This window comes from Podarcis erhardii (genome assembly GCF_964252035.2).
Source record: "Podarcis erhardii genome assembly, chromosome: 8".
NCBI lineage: Eukaryota > Metazoa > Chordata > Lepidosauria > Squamata > Lacertidae > Podarcis > Podarcis erhardii.
The window spans coordinates 27159095-27176842 of NC_138499.1; the positions used below are offsets into that span (position 1 = coordinate 27159095).

Genomic DNA, 17748 nt, shown 5'->3' on the forward strand with positions numbered 1-17748 from the left:
AAAGGGAGAGACATCCACATCCCTTGAGAATGCTGCATTTTTTTTAAAATAATAAAAACCTTTCAGTGCTTTAACCTATTTATGCCTGAAGCGGTACATAGCAGCTGGAGAAGGGCCAGATGGTCACAGAGGAGATTGGTTGTTGTTGCTCGCATCCTAGCCCTGCTTTGCTAAAGAAGCCCTGTTTTCAGTGGGTTTCTAGATACCAACAGCCCAGTGTTAACCTACTGGGAAGTAAACCCTTTCTGTTTTACCCAACCGATTTTCTAGCTGTAGCTAATAATAATAATAATAATAATAATAATAATAATAATAATAATAATAATAATTTATTTGTACCCCACCCATCTGGCTGGGCTTCCCCAGCCACTCTGGGAGATTCCAACAAAGATTAAAAATACATTAAAATGTCAAACATTAAAAACTTCCCTGAACAGGGCTGTCTTCAGATGTCTTCTAAATGTCAGGTAGTTGTTTATCTCTTTGACATCTCATGGGAGGGTGTTCCACAGGGCGGGCGCTACTACCGAAAAGGCCCTCTTCCTGGTTCCCTGTAGCTTTGCTTCTCGCAGTGAGGGAACCACCAGAAGGCCCTCGGCTCTGGACCTCAGTGTCTGGGCAGAACGATGGGGTGGAGACGCTCCTTCAGGTATATTGAAGGTATTCTGAGCTTGCAGGTAAAAATACTGGTACAAATGTTGAGGATTGAAGCAAAAGATAATGGTTATGAAAGATATAATAATAATAATAATAATAATAATAATAATAATAATAATAAATTTTATTTATATCCCGCCCTCCCCAGCCGAAGCCGGGCTCAGGGCAGATAACAACACTAAAACAGTGCAACATTATAAAAACATTATAAAAATTAATTAAAATCAAAATTGATGGCACACACATACATTACAGCTGAACTGTGTGTGTGTGTGTGTGTGTGTGTGTGTGTGTGTGTGTGTAAATGTATCTTTGTGCTTGTGAGGCTAAGGGGGTGCTTTCTAATGGGGGTGTATGTTGTGATGCTGCTCCTCTGATCTTTCAGGCCAATCTGCCCCTGCTACAGCGGGAGCTCCTGCACTGTGCAAGGTTGGCCAAGCAGAACCCCGCCCAGTACCTCGCTCAGCATGAGCAGCTGCTTCTGGATGCCAGCACCACCTCACCTGTTGACTCCTCAGAGCTGCTTCTCGATGTGAACGAAAACGGGAAGAGGCGAACTCCAGACAGGTAAACGTTTCGGAGGGCTTCTATGACATTGTAATGAAAAGGTGCATGCTGAGCTTTGCGAGGTCCACTTTGCCTGTTGCATCAGAATGTTGGGTAATCATTATTCCTTGACCAGTATCCCAGCACACTGAAAAGAGGTCCCTGCTTTATTTAAATGGCGTAAATAACTTTCAGTGGGTCAAGATATTCCTTTGACTGTTGTATGAATATATGAGTGCTGACTCTATAGGGTTGGGCAGAATGAAGTCTCAGACAGTGGGAGCAATGCCTATTGGAAGACAGAGCTGTGTGTCACATAGCTGTGGCCCTTAAGCTAGGTTGCTCTCCTCAGGTGTAGTGGAGAATGTTGTCACAGGATCAGTGTCACCTGCTAGCCATGTCAGCTTGTCTGCGCAAGGGAAGAGCGCCATTTTGTCCTTCTCAGGAACCAAAGAAGTTGAGCTGATTCTGCGGGTAAAAGATGATCTGTAAAAGAGAGACAAAAACCAGCAACAAAAGCTTTCTTGTTCTGAGTCACGGTATTGGGCCAGTGGAGACTTTCTGGGATCTCAGGTTAACATCTTTCTGTAATGTCTGAGATCTTTCAATCCAAAGTACCAGAAACTCTACCTGGGACCTTTTTAAATGCAATGGTTGTTTGTTTATTGCTACACATGTACACTCTACTTCTAAGCAGTGAGAAGTTTCAGAGGTATAGCACTCATGCAGGGTTCAGTTACCTTTGGAAGGAGTTCATAGGAAGCTTATGGTGTTTGTAATATTTGTATATAAGCTGAGCAGACAATAGAGATCTGCAGCAGTAACACATTTGCAGCAGATTTGTTAGGATCCTCCCAGAGAGCAACTCAGCTCTCCATGGGTCTTTTGTAGTCCCAGTCTGAACTGTTCCATCTTTCACACAGTCACAAAATTAGCACATTCCCTACCTGGGTGGAGGGAGCGGGAAGCTGAACCTGTTTCCCAAAAGCCTGTCTTCTTCTGGAAGGGTCTGCAACTGTTAGCTCCTATGGCAATCTATTCTGCACAACAAAGTCAATTCTGTTTGGCAGGTTTGACCATGCCAGTTATGAAGACGATAGATATTGTAGTGGTCAATAATGGAGTAGGTCAGATTCCTGGCTCTTAGCACCACAGGGTGGGAGAAGAAATTACTACAGATGGTCTCAGGAGGGCTGATGGTACCAATGCCATCCCACTAAGGCAGGTCCTCTGTTGGTCTACAGAGTTTTCTGGTCCATAGCGACTGATGACATCATCCAGATTCCATCTGTGTTAGTAGCCACTCTTTCGATCACACTGCATTCTGCTGCAAACCAGATACTCATTTCAAAAAAGATGAAACTTGCCCAAGAATTTGCATACAAGGTGAAGCCAGTGTTTGCGATACAGAGCACAAAACAACTCATTTGGACCTGCAGATTTTGTCCAACTGAATGCCCTGTAGCATATTTGATACAATCGCATCTTCTGTTCTGTATTTAGTTGCATCTGCCAGTGCTCTGGTGACATCCCATTGCACTGAGGCGGGATGAATTTATTGACAGAGTTTGTTGCAGAATGCTGGGCTTTTTATTTTGATAGAAATGTAGTTGGTTTTTATAGTTGGAAGAGGGCAGGATAAAAATCAAGTTAAAATAAATTAACTAAGTTATGCTTGAATGCAACAGAATGTTCCATTATCAGTAATCAGTGGAGAACTCTGCTTTTTCATGATAAGCCTGAAGGCACAATTTGCCCCTAAATAATTAGGATTATAATGGAGCTCTGTTCACGGGTACTAGCCAACAAATTGTTTGGTTTGTTGCATGCACATTTAAAGTGGCTAGCAGATCATTTGGATTCCAGATATGACTGTCACTGTCTCTGTTTCGTGTTTTTGTCTTAAGAAAACATTCAATATAGGCCAGGAGAGGGAGAGATGGTTTTTATTCTGGTTTAAAAAGCTCTTCCAGCCATCTATATCCCAATCCGGCTCCCTGGCTCACATATCATTTTCACTGAGCTGAAAAGGAATGCTATATAGGGATGTGGTAGTTGCTCCCCCTAACATGCCCCAGCACTGCCTGCGTGTAAACGTGTAAAGGGAAAACAATACTCAAGGACTGCCTCTCCCCAAATGAGTCGACCCAGACCCTGTGATCATCATCCGAGGTCCTTCTTCGTGTGCCTCCTCTACAAGGGGTCTGGAAGGTGTCAACACGAAAGCAGGCCTTTTCTGCTGTGGCTCCCCGCTTGTGGAATCCTCTCTCCAAGGAGGCTCACCTGGTGCCTTCTTTATATATCTTTTGTTGTTGTTTAGTCGTTTAGTCGTGTCCAACTCTTCGTGACCCCATGAACCAGAGCACACCAGGCCCTCCTGTCTTCCACTGCCTCCCGCAGTTTGGTCAAACTCATGCTGGTAGCTTCGAGAACACTGTCCAACCATCTCGTCCTCTGTCGTCCCCTTCTCCTTGTGCCCTCCATCTTTCCCAACATCAGGGTCTTTTCCAGGGAGTCTTCTCTTCTCATGAGGTGGCCAAAGAATTGGAGCCTCAGCTTCAGGATCTGTCCTTCCAGTGAGCACTCAGGGCTGATTTTCTTAAGAATGGATAGGTTTGATCTTCTTGCAGTCCATGGGACTCTCAAGAGTCTCATCCAGCACCATAATTCAGAAGCATCAATTCTTCGGCGATCAGCCTTCTTTATGGTCCAGCTCTCACTTCCATATATCACTATTCGGAAAACCATAGCTTTAACTATACGGACCTTTATATATATCTTTAGGCACCAGGAAAAACAATACCTCTTCTTCCAGGCCTTTGACTAATTAAACAATCTATGTATGACCTTTTAAACTGTGGAGAGCTATAGTTTTGTTGGTAACTACAGCATGTATTTTTGTGGTTTTATATTGTAAACTACCCTATGATCCTCGGATGAAGGCTGGTATATAAATTTAATTAAATAATAACACTAGTAATAATAGAGCCTACCGGAATTCTGTGTAAACTATTGTGCCTTCAGTGGACTGGATCAAGCCCTAGTATTTTTATTTTATTTTTATCTATAGAAGATTGCATTTGATTTCTTTGCTCTAGATGATTTTAAGGATAAGCCACAATGTTTTCCCTTATGCTTTCAATTTTCCTTGTTCTTACGACTAGTAGTTAGTTTCCACTTTCCGGCTTATTTTTGGCGACCACAGTTTACTCCTCATGATTTTTAAAAGCACTGTCCTATGACTCCTTCTGAACAAGCATAAATCAAAAGAGAAGGAAATGAAGTTCAGATATCTGAGCAATGTTTGGCACAGGCTCCTGGAATAGCTAGAAGGGAAACTGATTTTATTTAATCAACAGCAATCATAAGTAATTTAATTGTTGATGCTCACCTTTTAAGCTGAGTTCAGTATATATGATCCATTTAAATATTAGACATTACACTGCCATTGTCTTCTGTATAGTCAACTCCGGATGTTACAGCACACCAAGATTACTTGAATACTTGAATAAAAGAAGCAGGGAGAATTCTCACCCAACTGGATCCAAAGTCAATTAGGTCATGACATGGCCCAAGATGTCACAATATTTATGCCACAGACTTATGGATGGGAGATAATCCTGTTGCAGTCTGAACATTTCAGACTATCTTGCAATTTGAGAATCCAAATTAGTTAACCATATGAAACCATCCTTGCAGGGCATAACTTAGCTAACTTCTTTGAGGTTTCATTACAATCTAGGAGTATATAAATCTAGTTAGTTAGTTAGATCGATCAATCAATCTTACTGAACAAAAGGAGGTGTGATAATCTTTTGGCAAATTTAAATTATGGCATCAAAATTGTTCACTGATTTCTATGTCACTGCCTAACTTTTCCCATTGTTATGCGTTTTCCATGATGTGTTTATCCTTGTTTAGGCAAGCAACATAAATTTCAGTTTGATTTCTAACTCTGTGCTTATGTCTGGACACACTGCAGTTTCTAAAAACATGCATGTTGGTGTTAGAACATCCCTTATGGATTCCAACCACCACCACCACCCCCAATATCTGTTCACAATGGTTACCTGGTGTTTGAGATGTCCTAGTCTTGTTAGAGGCTGTGTCATAAAATAAACCCAGAAGAGAATGTCAGGTACTGGGAAGTTTTTTTTTTTTAATATCTACCATTGGTGGCAGCACTGGAAGTCTACAGTGACTTGGATCCAAAGATTGGAAATATAAAATGTATTATCATCATTTCATGAACTCTTGCACAAGTGCTATCAGAACACTTCTTGTATTGCAGCACTATACTGCTTTGGGGTTTAGGGTTAGGCAAATCTGTCAGTTTTGGTACCTGTTTCACATTTTTCCAGACTTACATTTGAGATATCCATGTTTCTGCATCAATCTGCAAAATAAATAAATAAATAAATAAATAAATAAATAGAATATCCTAATGAAAATTCTAGTACACCTTCCCCCTAACATAAACCTTTTCATGTGCAATTTTGCCTACCATACATATTTTTGAAAGCATTTCCCCCTAATATAATGTATTTTGCATATTTTTCACTATTAGGTGCTCACTTTCCCCTAATATTTGTACTTGTATACACACTATTTGGTTGGAGAACTGTATCACAAAATTTAGAGAAGTGCACGTTTTAATTACTGCATTTTGGTTCACATCTTGTTTTGGGAGGTGTGAATGCCAACCGAACCAAATTTCTCCCCCATCCCTAATTAGAGTTTTGTTGCAGCATGAAAAACCTGGTGAATAAGGAAGTTGCAGGCTGCCAAATATGAACTTTAGTGAGCCATAAAGAGATTTTGGAAAGAGCTCTTGCATAGCATTGCACAAGGGTTTGCAGAGACAGAATGACTCTTGATTTCTCACACGGCACTTTTCTACTAGGCTATAAATAGTACTGCCATGAAGAATTTCCCCTAACAGAAACAAACCACTCTAGCCAAGCCTGTGTTTATGATTTTCACCAAGCTGAAGAGGTATTTTAAAGATGGCAGGCTGCATAAGTCTGATGTTGCAGTGTACATACTTGATAGCCTTCTCTTCCTCCTACTGTCTCAGCTCAAACAGGTTTTACAGGTTCTGTAGTGCTTCAAAACCTGCAAAACCTAACTACAGCTAGGCAGAAAAGCTGAGAAGTGTATTCAAGTTGCCGAATGACTATCATCTCTGTGTAAGCTAAATTGCATGTTGTTCCATTCATTCTGGGTCCAGGATATTTTGAAGAGAAACTTCTCCCAGATGAGCCTTTACAAGTATAAAGATCTTTCAATAAGTCTTGCTATTGTGTAGGAAACAGGACCTTTTCGATAGTGACACATACTTGCAGAAAGCTGCTCCTATTGAAGTGCAGAGACTTGGCTTATTGCTGATCTATTAATGCCATCAAGTTGTTTTTATGATACGTTTGTAGATTTCCTTTAGATGCATGTGGACAGCAACTCATAAATTAAAGAGAACAAACGATTTGAAGGGATAAAGCTTAATTCTGCTTGCTGTTCTTTTTCTTAACCAATTTTTGTGACTTTGTTGGATTTGGAAATTGTTACTATCCAATATTGTATTTAGATGGAATACTTGCATTTAGACATTATAATTTTTATTGAGTTTAAGTTCCTAGTGAGAAATGCCCCCCCCCACTTTAAAAATTGAGCAGGTGGGGTAGAAATTAGTTAAAATAAAGCTAATAAATCCCACCCTTCACCCTTCCTTGGTGTTTGTCATATTCAGGGCTGCCTCTTCAATGAAGGCTGAAAAGAGATGCAATATTCCTTGTTTCTGCCTTGTGCATGTACCCACTCTTACAAAGGTTTGTGGACAACCAGGAAAAACATATAATACAATTAATATAATATACTATAATTTAGCAACTTAAATATTATATATACCCTGGTCTACTGTAGGAGCAGCCTGCCAACAGAACTCTGTGTTTCACTGAATGTTTTCTTGGTGCATATGGTCTGATACGGATGAGCAGCCACAGTGAGATTTTGGAGTCTATTAAACTAGCTCATTAAAAAGATCAATCTGTTTCTGTAATAATACTGGGAGCCATCAGTCATTGAATGAGAGAAGAGAGTGACACCTGAGGAGGCAACACACTCACACACATATATGTACATATATTTCTTTTTTCTAACTGCATAGCATGCCAGATGAAAAATGCTCTGCTCATTCTATAAATGACCCCCCCCCCCAACTTCTACCCTATTTCGGGAAGTGGCATAATGACTATTCCATCACATTTGATCCAATGCTTTTTCTTCTGTTTCGTGCCAAGGAACTTATATGTAAAGAATACATATGTAAAGAATATAGTGAAATTGCTACATATATAACTGTAGCCCCTAACTAGTATATATTAATTACCTAACTTTCTAGATATAGTATAATGAATAGCAACAATGTGCGTGCAATTGGCTAAATTGCCTTGCTTTATAAGAACAAAGGAAAGATGTCAAAGATGAGGCAACTTTGTGGATATTTGGGATTCATTTACTGAATTTTGTAACCTGAGGCTGGAATATTGTACCTACATAATTGTCAGCAAGTTCAATTGAACTTACTGAGACTTACTTCTCAGGACACATGCATAGCATTGTGCCGTGGATATATTTATGCCTAACCCAAGGAGAACTGAAGACAGAGAAATAACCAAAAACAAAGCCCTGCTGGGTTTGCACCAGCAATGTGGAAGATGGCAGGGGGCAGCGACAGTGTTTATCCAGTTTCCTTTCTTCAGTTTCCAGTTGGTTGTGCTTTCCCCCAAGATCTTCCATTTCAATTGGGTGCAAAATTAGTCCCAAAATTAGTTCAAGGACTGGAATGCTACTCCACCCAGCCCCATTCTGGGGGGTATAAATAAATTGGCCATCCACTCAGTGTGGTGTGTTTCTTTTTAAGTTCTTCACAGTCTGCTTGGGTGTCATCAATTTGGTGCCATCAACAAACCTGGCCACCTCATTGTTCACTCCTAATTCCATATCATTTATAAACAACTTTAAAACTACAGGTTCCAGTACAGCTTCTTTCTTTCCTCCACTTTGATAATTGTTCATTTATTCCTATTACTGTTTGCAATAACCAGTCCTGCTAAGTTGAATGAGACAAAAAATCTTTTTGAAATCCAAGATTACAGTGTCTGTGAGACTGACATGCTGCTGACACACTCAGAGAGCTCTTACGATGTAGTGAATCAGGGCTTCCCTTTGCAGAAGGCATGCTGGATCTTCTTTAGACGTGTTCTCCTACATGCTTGATATGGCAGAATCTTTAATAATGTGTTGATAATATTTATCTTTAATAATGTGCTTCTCTAATCTACCCATAAAGATGTTAACATTAAGCTAACTGGCCTGTAATTTCCCGGATTCCTTTAAAAAACAGGTGTTACATTGGCTACTTTCCAATGTAACACCTATTTACATTGCTAGTATGGAGGCCAATTTTAGAGGCAAGTTACATATTTTTGTTAGAAGATCAGCAGTTTCATATTTGATTTGTTCTCTTGGGTGGATGCCATCTGGTCCTGGCAATTTGTTCTTTTTAGTTGCCAGTAAGCCGTAGAAGATCATGTCTATTTGTCTCAGTCCTTCAGACTATCTCCTCAAAAAAGTCAGCCTATGCATGGGTTATCTACATCTTTCGCAGCAAAGCCAAGCACAAAATCCTTTCAGCCTCTCTGCAATTTCCCTGTACACCTTTGGCAGAAACTCTTTTATCCTGTAATGCTCCAACTGCCTCACTGACTAATTTCCTGCTTCTGACCTTTTTTTGATTGTTGGTCTTGGCAATAAGAACAATTATTGTTGTGTTGTTTTCAGCAGTTCTCAAATTCGTTTTTCTCCACTTGCCTTATTGTCAACATACATTTGTCTTTCTTCCAGAACATTGTGTGCTCAGAACACTTATCCACAAAAGTGGATGTGCAATTTCCATAATGTTAAGATATTCCTGTGTCGTTAATTGCACACCATTGCACATTTTAAAAGCACCTTCATTCGCCATTTGATTACCTTGTAAAATAAGCTATTGTTCTATTTGCATTTTGCCAACAAGAATAAGGTAGCATTACTCAGGCTCAATTTCTAGTGAGAAATTAAATAATCCTCCCCCATCTCCATAGGTGGACAGCAGTCACCTTGGCAATTATAGACAATAGTTCAAATATATTCTCCATACATCCTCCTGTCTACTGAACACCCACTACACTTGAATTTGGAAGCTAATTGTTTGTGAGGGGTATTTCATCCATTTCCTACAGACTTAAATCAAATGTGGATTAGTGGCTGCTGTCCCTATCCTCTCCACCATATTTTTCATGTTCCTGTAATGGAGATGTTCTTTGGTCTTGCATTCTGCTTCAGCCAATCAGAAATGTGCCCTGCAACTTGTTAGTGCTTTGTGATAGGACACTTGTTTTGCAAGCAGAAGGTCTAGGTTCAATCCCTGATGCCTCCAGTTAAGCAGAACAGAGGATAGATGATTGACTGCCAGTCAAGTTTTAGGTCCCAGGCACATGACAACTATTATTTGCTTCTCTGAGCATGGGCAGCATGAATTTCCTTCTTATTAGCAGACTGAGCCTAACTATGGTGCTTGTAATTACTTACAAGATAAAAATAGAACAGTAGTCACTTTTTGATGGTCATCAGAGAGAGTGATCGAAGTCACAGCCAGGCTTAACTGGTGCGTTGCTTTCCATGCAAAGGCACAGCAGACCCAGTGCTGATCACCTTTAGATTAACAGCAGAACATCCTGCACATTTTTGTTTTATTCACAAACCCTGCAGCCTGCTTGAGACTTTTATTCACGTGTGAATATGCAATTTTCACTTCAAGCATGAAAAATAACAGCTTTCACAGCATCCCTGTTAATTATAGGTCTCCTTTCAAAAGTCGTGCGTGACAAGGTGTTAAGAATATTGTCTCAGTAGTGGTCACATATAAATCATTTCCACATTGCAATTTTTTTAATGGTTTGGCCAAGTTGGTTCCAAAGGATAGAAGTTGCATTCCCTGCCTAAGTCATAGTCAGGGAAAACCTACAGAAATCAATTGACAAGTTAGTCATGACTTACATAACTCCATTTGCTGGTGTGGGTACAGGATGTTCGCGGTGTGCTGTAGGCCAGACTGTATAACTAAACACAGGAGATTGGTATTTGGGTTGAAATAGGCCACAACTCTATTGATTACAGATTCCAGTTGGTTTGGCCAAGGCATTAGGCATGAATCTAATATCAAGCAGCCTCCCTCCTGGTTGATAAACCAATTGAGGTAAGCCCTGAAGTGGGGAGCTGCCCCTGACATGCACCAGGTGCCATAACCCTGCTCAGGGTTGGCATTGAGAGAGGTGTTTTGGCCCATTGGCCCCCGATGGGCTCCTGGACAGAGTCACCCCTCCTAGACCCCTTTAATGGGGTACCTGCTCAATTTAGGATCCAACCCAATGTCTTATCTGCCAAAGTTGTGACAGTTGCTATGAGGTAGGCAAATTCCTCCCTGGGCCTAAATATGGTGGCCAATAAACCACAGGAAGGTCCGGTTCATCCTGCCCGTTCACCTCCTGGATGGGTGTTTGGTGAATCCTGCAGTGATCATCCAAGAGGGCAACCCACAGCAGCCCACCCCCTGAAAAGCAGTGGGAGTATCTTCATCTTCTCCCCCCAGTGGCCTGATAGGTCCATGGGACAGGATCCAGCTGGCATCCCAGCATGGCCGGGAAGGGGAGACACCAAGCATCTCTTCCCCCACTGCCCCAGCCGTGCGGTTCCAGAGCTGTGCCACGTGGTAAAGGCTTCCCACCCAGGTCAGTGGTATTATTTCTGTGGGTTTGCTCTGAGTATAACAAAATCAGATTCATCCAATGTATGTTAATTGAAGTGGTGCTTTTATTGGTTTGTATAGCTTATTTATAGGTTTGTATAGAAATGGGAAAGCTTCCAGGTTCCACAAAAATCTGCATAGATGAAAGTTAAGATTCAGGTACCTTCTGCCACTTGTAACCCAGAACAATAAATAAAGCATTTTTAAAAATGCTTATTATCCTTACGTTTTATAAACAGTTTGTTATCTGCAATGCAGATTTTTCAGTCCATTGCAATCTAGTTCCATCAGTCTAAGTTGGGCCAATCAAATGCACAATCTTAACTGCATGATATCCTCTTATCAGAAAAGCATGTGGGGGATTTCTTTTCTTTCAAAGGTAAAGCTTTCATTTCTGCTAGTGTCGACAGGCATATCAAAGGTAGAATTGTCCACCACTCCCTGGGTAATAGCAACTTAATACAATGAGAAGAGGGAAAAGCACAGAAAGTTCTCCAAGTAGCATAGCAGTATGTGCAGTAGGATGGCAGTTTTGTTTGAAAGGATCCAATTTCAGAAAGCAGCATGACCATTTTAAAAGTACTGTTGTATAAACATTTTATGACATGGTTTCCTTTCAACCCTGTGCTTTTACTTTTTCCGCCTATCATAACCCATGTAGGAAAAGTTGTAGTTATATCAACAGCAGTGGGTTTCCCTCCCCCCCCCCCACCTGTGCTGTAGTTGCTACTATACAAACAGTTTAAGAACAACCATTATATATGGGGCTTCCAAAATGCCTCTGCAAAATCTCTGAAATGCAAATATGGGAATGTGTTATGTTTGGCAGAGAACTAATGATATTTCCCATGCAAAATTATTATTATTATTATTAGGCTATCATAATTTTTTTGTTCTAGAAATGTCTGCATGCTGTTTATTTGAGAGCTTTCATAATTCTGTAAAAGATATTACTGCATTTTATCAGTAGTATGCAATTCAAATAAAGTGTTTCTATTTCTATTATATTTTTCCCTGGAAAAAAATTCACAGAATTCTCAGTTTTCATTTAAGGTTTGGTATATGTTTACATGTAAAGAACTGATCTTTCACTCTTATGAATGTTTTTAAAAAATACCAACACTTTTAATGTTATGGCACTTGATAGTACTCTTCCTGATGGCACAGTTTTTGGAGGATTTAAACCCTTGTCAATAACTCTCTAAGTCTGAAAGAGATTTTTATCTATAGATTCCAAGAAAGACCGTAAAAAAAAAAATTAGTAGCAATGATCGTTCTCTGATAGGAGATCATGACAAAGTTATCAAGAAGCAAAGTCACAAATGAGCCAAATATTCTTGGCTATGCGCCCATGCATTGGGCAATAGAAGAAAAAAGTGACTCTAGTAAATTGTAAGATGCTGACATTCAGAAAGGATTTCTACCAATTTATGAATGTGGCTATTGCTCAGCTTTAAAGCAAAGCAGGGAACAAGCTGAAATAAATCCTGTGTTTGCCCACCTTTTAGTGGAGTCTGAAATAAATGTCCATGATGAATAAATGTATTTCATCTACTGTACGTGCTATGAAAGTTACACTCACCTTCCCTGTAGGGAGGAAATACAGTGGACACTCAGGTTGCGAACGTGATCTGTGTGAGATGCATGTTCGCAACCCGCAGTGGCGCGTCTGCGCACGTGCGGTTTGCGATTCGGCGCTTCTGCGCATGAGCAAAGCGCGATTTAGCTCTTCTGTGCATGCGCAACCGCCGAAACCCAGAAGTAACCCGTTCTGGTACTTCCGGGTTTCGGCTGGTCCGTAACCTGAAAAAACACAACCTGAAGCATCTGTAACCTGAGGTATGACTGTAACTCTTTCGCAAAACATGTTGCCCTTTTTCTTCTTTAGAACCAAAGAAAATGGCTTTGACAGAGAGCCTTTGCACTCAGAGCATCCAAGCAAGCGGCCCTGCACTATTAGCCCAGGCCAGCGGTACAGTCCAAATAATGGTTTGTCTTACCAGCCCAATGGTCTGCCTCACCCCACTCCGCCTCCACCTCAGCATTACCGTTTGGATGATATGGCCATTGCCCACCACTACAGGGACTCATACAGACACCCCAACCACAGGGACCTCAGGGACAGAAACAGACCTATGGGTAAGCAAAGCTCTTCCTCTTGGTTTGCTCTACATAGGCATCAAACTTCAGTTACTCTTTTATGAGTGGAGAAATGTATAATACAGTCCATGAATTGATCGCAGCGCATGTCTGAAGATGGGTAGGGGAGAGAATCCCTCCAGTAAATTGCCCTGTTCTCCGCCCCTGCAGAGTTAGAAAGTAGGAATGCTGCACTTTAGACCTGCTCTGCCTTTTCTACATTCCTGTTTCTGGGATGGCCAGAAATCATGAATAAAAATATGTTTGAATAAAAAAATGCGGGTTCAGAAAGGCATAGAAATATTTATTTTATTCTTATGCCCCCCCCCCCCCCGGATAGATGCATCTTTCATGGCCCGTTGAAATAAAAGGAAATTAGACAAAGCAATATATGTGCTTTATTTGTGTCTTCCATTTAATTCCACATCAATTTGCAGTGGAATTCCCAGGAGTTTGTGCCCTAAGACGATTGACTTCCATAAACTATTGAAAGTTCAGTTGCCCTCTTGCTGTTCACTTCCATTTAATGCCATTGTTTTAGTTATAGAATCATTGTTTCAGCTGGGTTTTTATTTTATTTTTTGGAGCAGATCTTATGTTGAATGCCAATGTGTTCTAGAAAGAGACCAAGTCACAATCAGTGCTGGAGGTCTAGAAACTGGATAGTGGTGAAATAAGCATATGAAGCAATCTTACCCTGAGTTGGACCATTTATCCACCTAGTGAGAGCCAGTTTGGTGTAGTGGTTAAGAGCGGTAGTCTCGTAATCTGGGGAACCGGGTTCGCATCTCCGCTCCTCCACATGCAGCTGCTGGGTGACCTTGGGCCAGTCACACTTCTTTGAAGTCTCTCAGCCCCACTCACCTCACAGAGTGTTTGTTGTGGGGGAGGAAGGGAAAGGAGAATGTTAGCCACTTTGAGACTCCTTAAAGGGAGTGAAAGGCGGGGTATCAAATCCAAACTCTTCTTCTTCTTCTTCTTCTAGTTTCTTATTGACTGGCAGCACCTTTCTAGAATTTCAGACAAGGTTTTTCCCTAGCTCTACCTGTAGATGCCAGAGATTGAATGTGCTCCATCATAGAGCTCTGTCCTTTCCTGAAATAACTCCTTCAGGTGGAACAGAGGCCAGCAGATATAGACCCTTTCTTTCAGTTTTAAGCACTGCAGCAGTAAGACTACAGTAAGACTACCTTAAAGGACCCCTGGCAGTTAAGTCCAGTCGCGAACGACTCTGGGGTTGTGGCGCTCATCTCACTTTACTGGCTGAGGAAGCTGACATTTGTCCCCAGACAGTTTTTCTGGGTCATGTGGCCAGCATGACTGAGCTGCTTCTGGCAAACCAGAGCAGTGCACGGAAACACTGTTTACCTTCCCACTGGAGCGGTACCTATTTATCTACTTCTGATTGGCAAGCCCAAGGCTCAGTGGTTTAGACCACAACGCCAGTTGTTAGTGGAAAGAAGCTCTTGCAAGGGGACTTTCCTGTCCCTTCCAGCTCCCATTCCCCTTAAAAAGTCTTTTTGGTGGGCAAAGAGACCATCCTGAATAGGGTGTGGGGAGCTGTTGGGATGGAGTGTGGCATCTTGGTGAGCAGAACAAAACTTGCACTCCTTAGGATCCGGATCTAATGCACAGTGTCCCATACACTGTGGCAAAATGGTACTATAGCCAGAGCCACATTCAAAGCCAGTTTTCTGGCGCATAGCAAGGGACCCACCTATCTGAGAAACTGCCCCTCCCTATATTAGCCAGTGTGCCAGTCGTGATTGGATATTCAAGCCCTTCTCTGTGGGTTGTCACTGCAGCAGTGGTAAAGACCCTGCTGATGGCTGTCATCAAACTAATGACAGCCATCAGCAGGGTCTTTACCACCATGGCCCCTAAACTTTGGAATGCTTGGCCTGTTACGCGAGGAGATCCTTGCCTTTATCTGCTGTTTTTGCACAGTTGATTCTGTGGATGTATCACAGAGGGCTTTGTATGTTTCATCCAATGGGGGGGGGAGTTTTCTTTCATTGGATGCCTTTTATTATATGGTGTCAGCTGCTTTGAGCGTGAGGGAGCAGTCTGAATGTGTTTTAAATAAATGAATGAATAAATTCTCTTTGTCCCCATCCCTATTTCTGTTTATTGATTGGACCAGAATGTGATATGCCTGCTTGTGTTCCACTTATCACTGTCTAGCAATGTTCTCTCCTCCTTATTGATCTCATAATACTGAGGATCAATGGGGCAAGTCTGTATTTTTTGTGTCTTTTTTTTTCATTGATTATCAACTTCTCCAGAACTGCTGTTGGGGACCTAGAAGGTCTTATTATACCTCAGGCCCTGTGATCTTATTCTGTGCCTCTTTCATTTGCTTGATGTTGGTGTATCTGATCAGTGTGTTGCGTAATGGTTGTTCCTCATAACCAGGCAGTGTTGTGAATGCCTATAATTTATGGGTATACGTGGAAAATTAAATTATTGCTGGTTGACTCTTGCATGTTATTAATATTTCATGGGGGTTGCTTGTTTTTGGCAGGGTTGCATGGCACACGTCAAGAAGAAATGATTGATCATAGGCTAACAGACAGAGAATGGGCAGAAGAATGGAAACACCTCGACCATGTAAGAAATACCTGTGCATTTTTGTGTCTCAATAGATGTATAAGTAGATTGCAGTCTCAAAGTAATAAGCATTATGAAATGAGACTATTTAAATTATTCAGGGCTCCCCAAACAGCACAAGAGAAACTTGCACCTTGATCCATATACGCTTATGACTTGGGACGATTTCTTTTGCATGCCATCTATTTCCTCCCGTAGGTAACCAAAGGTCAGGCAGTTCGGTTACTTCACATACATGAAGTAATGAGCACAGGGACAAAGCTTATGACTTGGAAAGAGCCAGTTGAAAGATCTTCTCAGAGTTGAATTCCCTAAGTAAGCTTGGTCAAGGCCTGGGAGGAGAGGAATGTTTTTGCTTGGCACCTAAAAGATGAAGATGGATGTTCTCCCTGGGGAGAACATTCCACAAACGGGGAACGTACTGTGTAAATTATTATTGTTGTATTCGTTTTTATGTTCACTATGCTACTTACCTAGCCATTTCTGCTTAACCTAAGAATAATATGGAAGTTGTCTCTGTTATGGCCTTCTTCCCATGTTACATTGCTTCTTCCCACACTGCTAAAGTAACATAAGAAGTACTTGGCCACTTTAGTGGAGCCCATTGTGAGGCTGCTCCCTGGACCAGCACCAACAGTGAAAACTAGGGCAATTGCAGCATGCAAAAGACTCACAGAATGGGTGGCTCCCAGATGGCTCTGGGCTTCTTTCATCACACAGTGGCATGGGAAGAAGTTCCACCATGGCAGCTCCCATGCCAGCAGTGCAACATGAAATTAGAGCAGGATATTTGTATGTCCCCCAAGGAGTTGTATATTTGGTGCCCTCCAGAACTGTTCCTTCAAAGCCTGCTAGTTATTTGAACAAGGAAAGAGTTCTCAGCACTGTGACTGAATAAACATAAAATATGATTAGACAATAAAAACAAGTATGGTGTCGTGTCAAGAGTTAAGTCCAAGTCCCAGGTTCAAATCCCCACTCATGGAATGTGTGTGGTGTGAAGCCCTATCATTTCCTTTCTGACACCTTTTCCTTTCTGACTTCCAGCTTTTAAACTGCATCATGGACATGGTGGAAAAAACAAGGCGATCTCTCACTGTGCTACGGCGATGTCAGGAAGCTGACAGGGAGGAACTTAATTACTGGATACGGCGGTACAGCGATGCAGAGGATTTAAAAAAAGGCAGTGGTAGCAATCACTCCAGGCAGCAGAGTCCAGTGAATCCAGATCCCGTCCCTTTAGGTACTGTATCTGCATTAAATGGAAACTTCTTGTTGTTTAGTCATTTAGTTGTATCTGACTCTTCGTGACCCCATGGACCAGAGCACGCCAGGCACTCCTGTCTTCCACTGCCTCCCGCAGTTTGGTCAAACTCATGCTGGTAGCTTCGAGAGCACTGTCCAACCATCTCGTCCTCTGTCGTCCCTTCTCCTTGTGCCCTCCATCTTTCCCAACATCAGGGTCTTTTCCAGGGAGTCTTCTCTTCTCATGAGGTGGCCAAAGTATTGGAGCCTCAGCTTCAGGATCTGTCCTTCCAGTGAGCACTCAGGGCTGATTTCCTTCAGAATGGATAGGTTTGATCTTCTTGCAGTCCATGGGACTCTCAAGAGTCTCCTCCAAACTTAAAAGAGTTCACATATTTTTTTACAATACAGTGCTCCTTAGAATGTGTCTCTGCCCAATCCTGTTTTCTCTCAGTCCTTCTATTTTTGTTGCTCCCTTTCTTTAAAATCACCAATGGATGGGGAAGTTGTACTGAAATGCAGCTTCAGCTCCATCTGCTTACCTGAATTAGGCATATAAGCCTTTACAGTGGTACCTTGGTTCTCGAACTTAATCCATTCCAGGAGTCCATTCAACTCCTGAAACCATTTGAAAATCAAGGCGCAGTTTCATATTGGCTGCAGGAGCTTCCTGCACTCAAGCGGAAGCCACATTGGACATTCGGCTT

At 41.6% G+C, this 17748-nt stretch overlaps 1 protein-coding gene across 1 annotated transcript in view; it reads left to right on the top strand.

The window, feature by feature from the left end:
- RUNX1T1 (RUNX1 partner transcriptional co-repressor 1) overlaps positions 1-17748 on the top strand; it is a 144719-nt gene that overhangs the window by 88650 nt on the left and 38321 nt on the right. Inside the window, 4 exon segments of the mRNA XM_081874331.1 lie at positions 1043-1224; positions 12936-13186; positions 15711-15796; positions 16844-17039. Coding sequence (XP_081730457.1) covers positions 1043-1224; positions 12936-13186; positions 15711-15796; positions 16844-17039 — 715 coding nt within the window.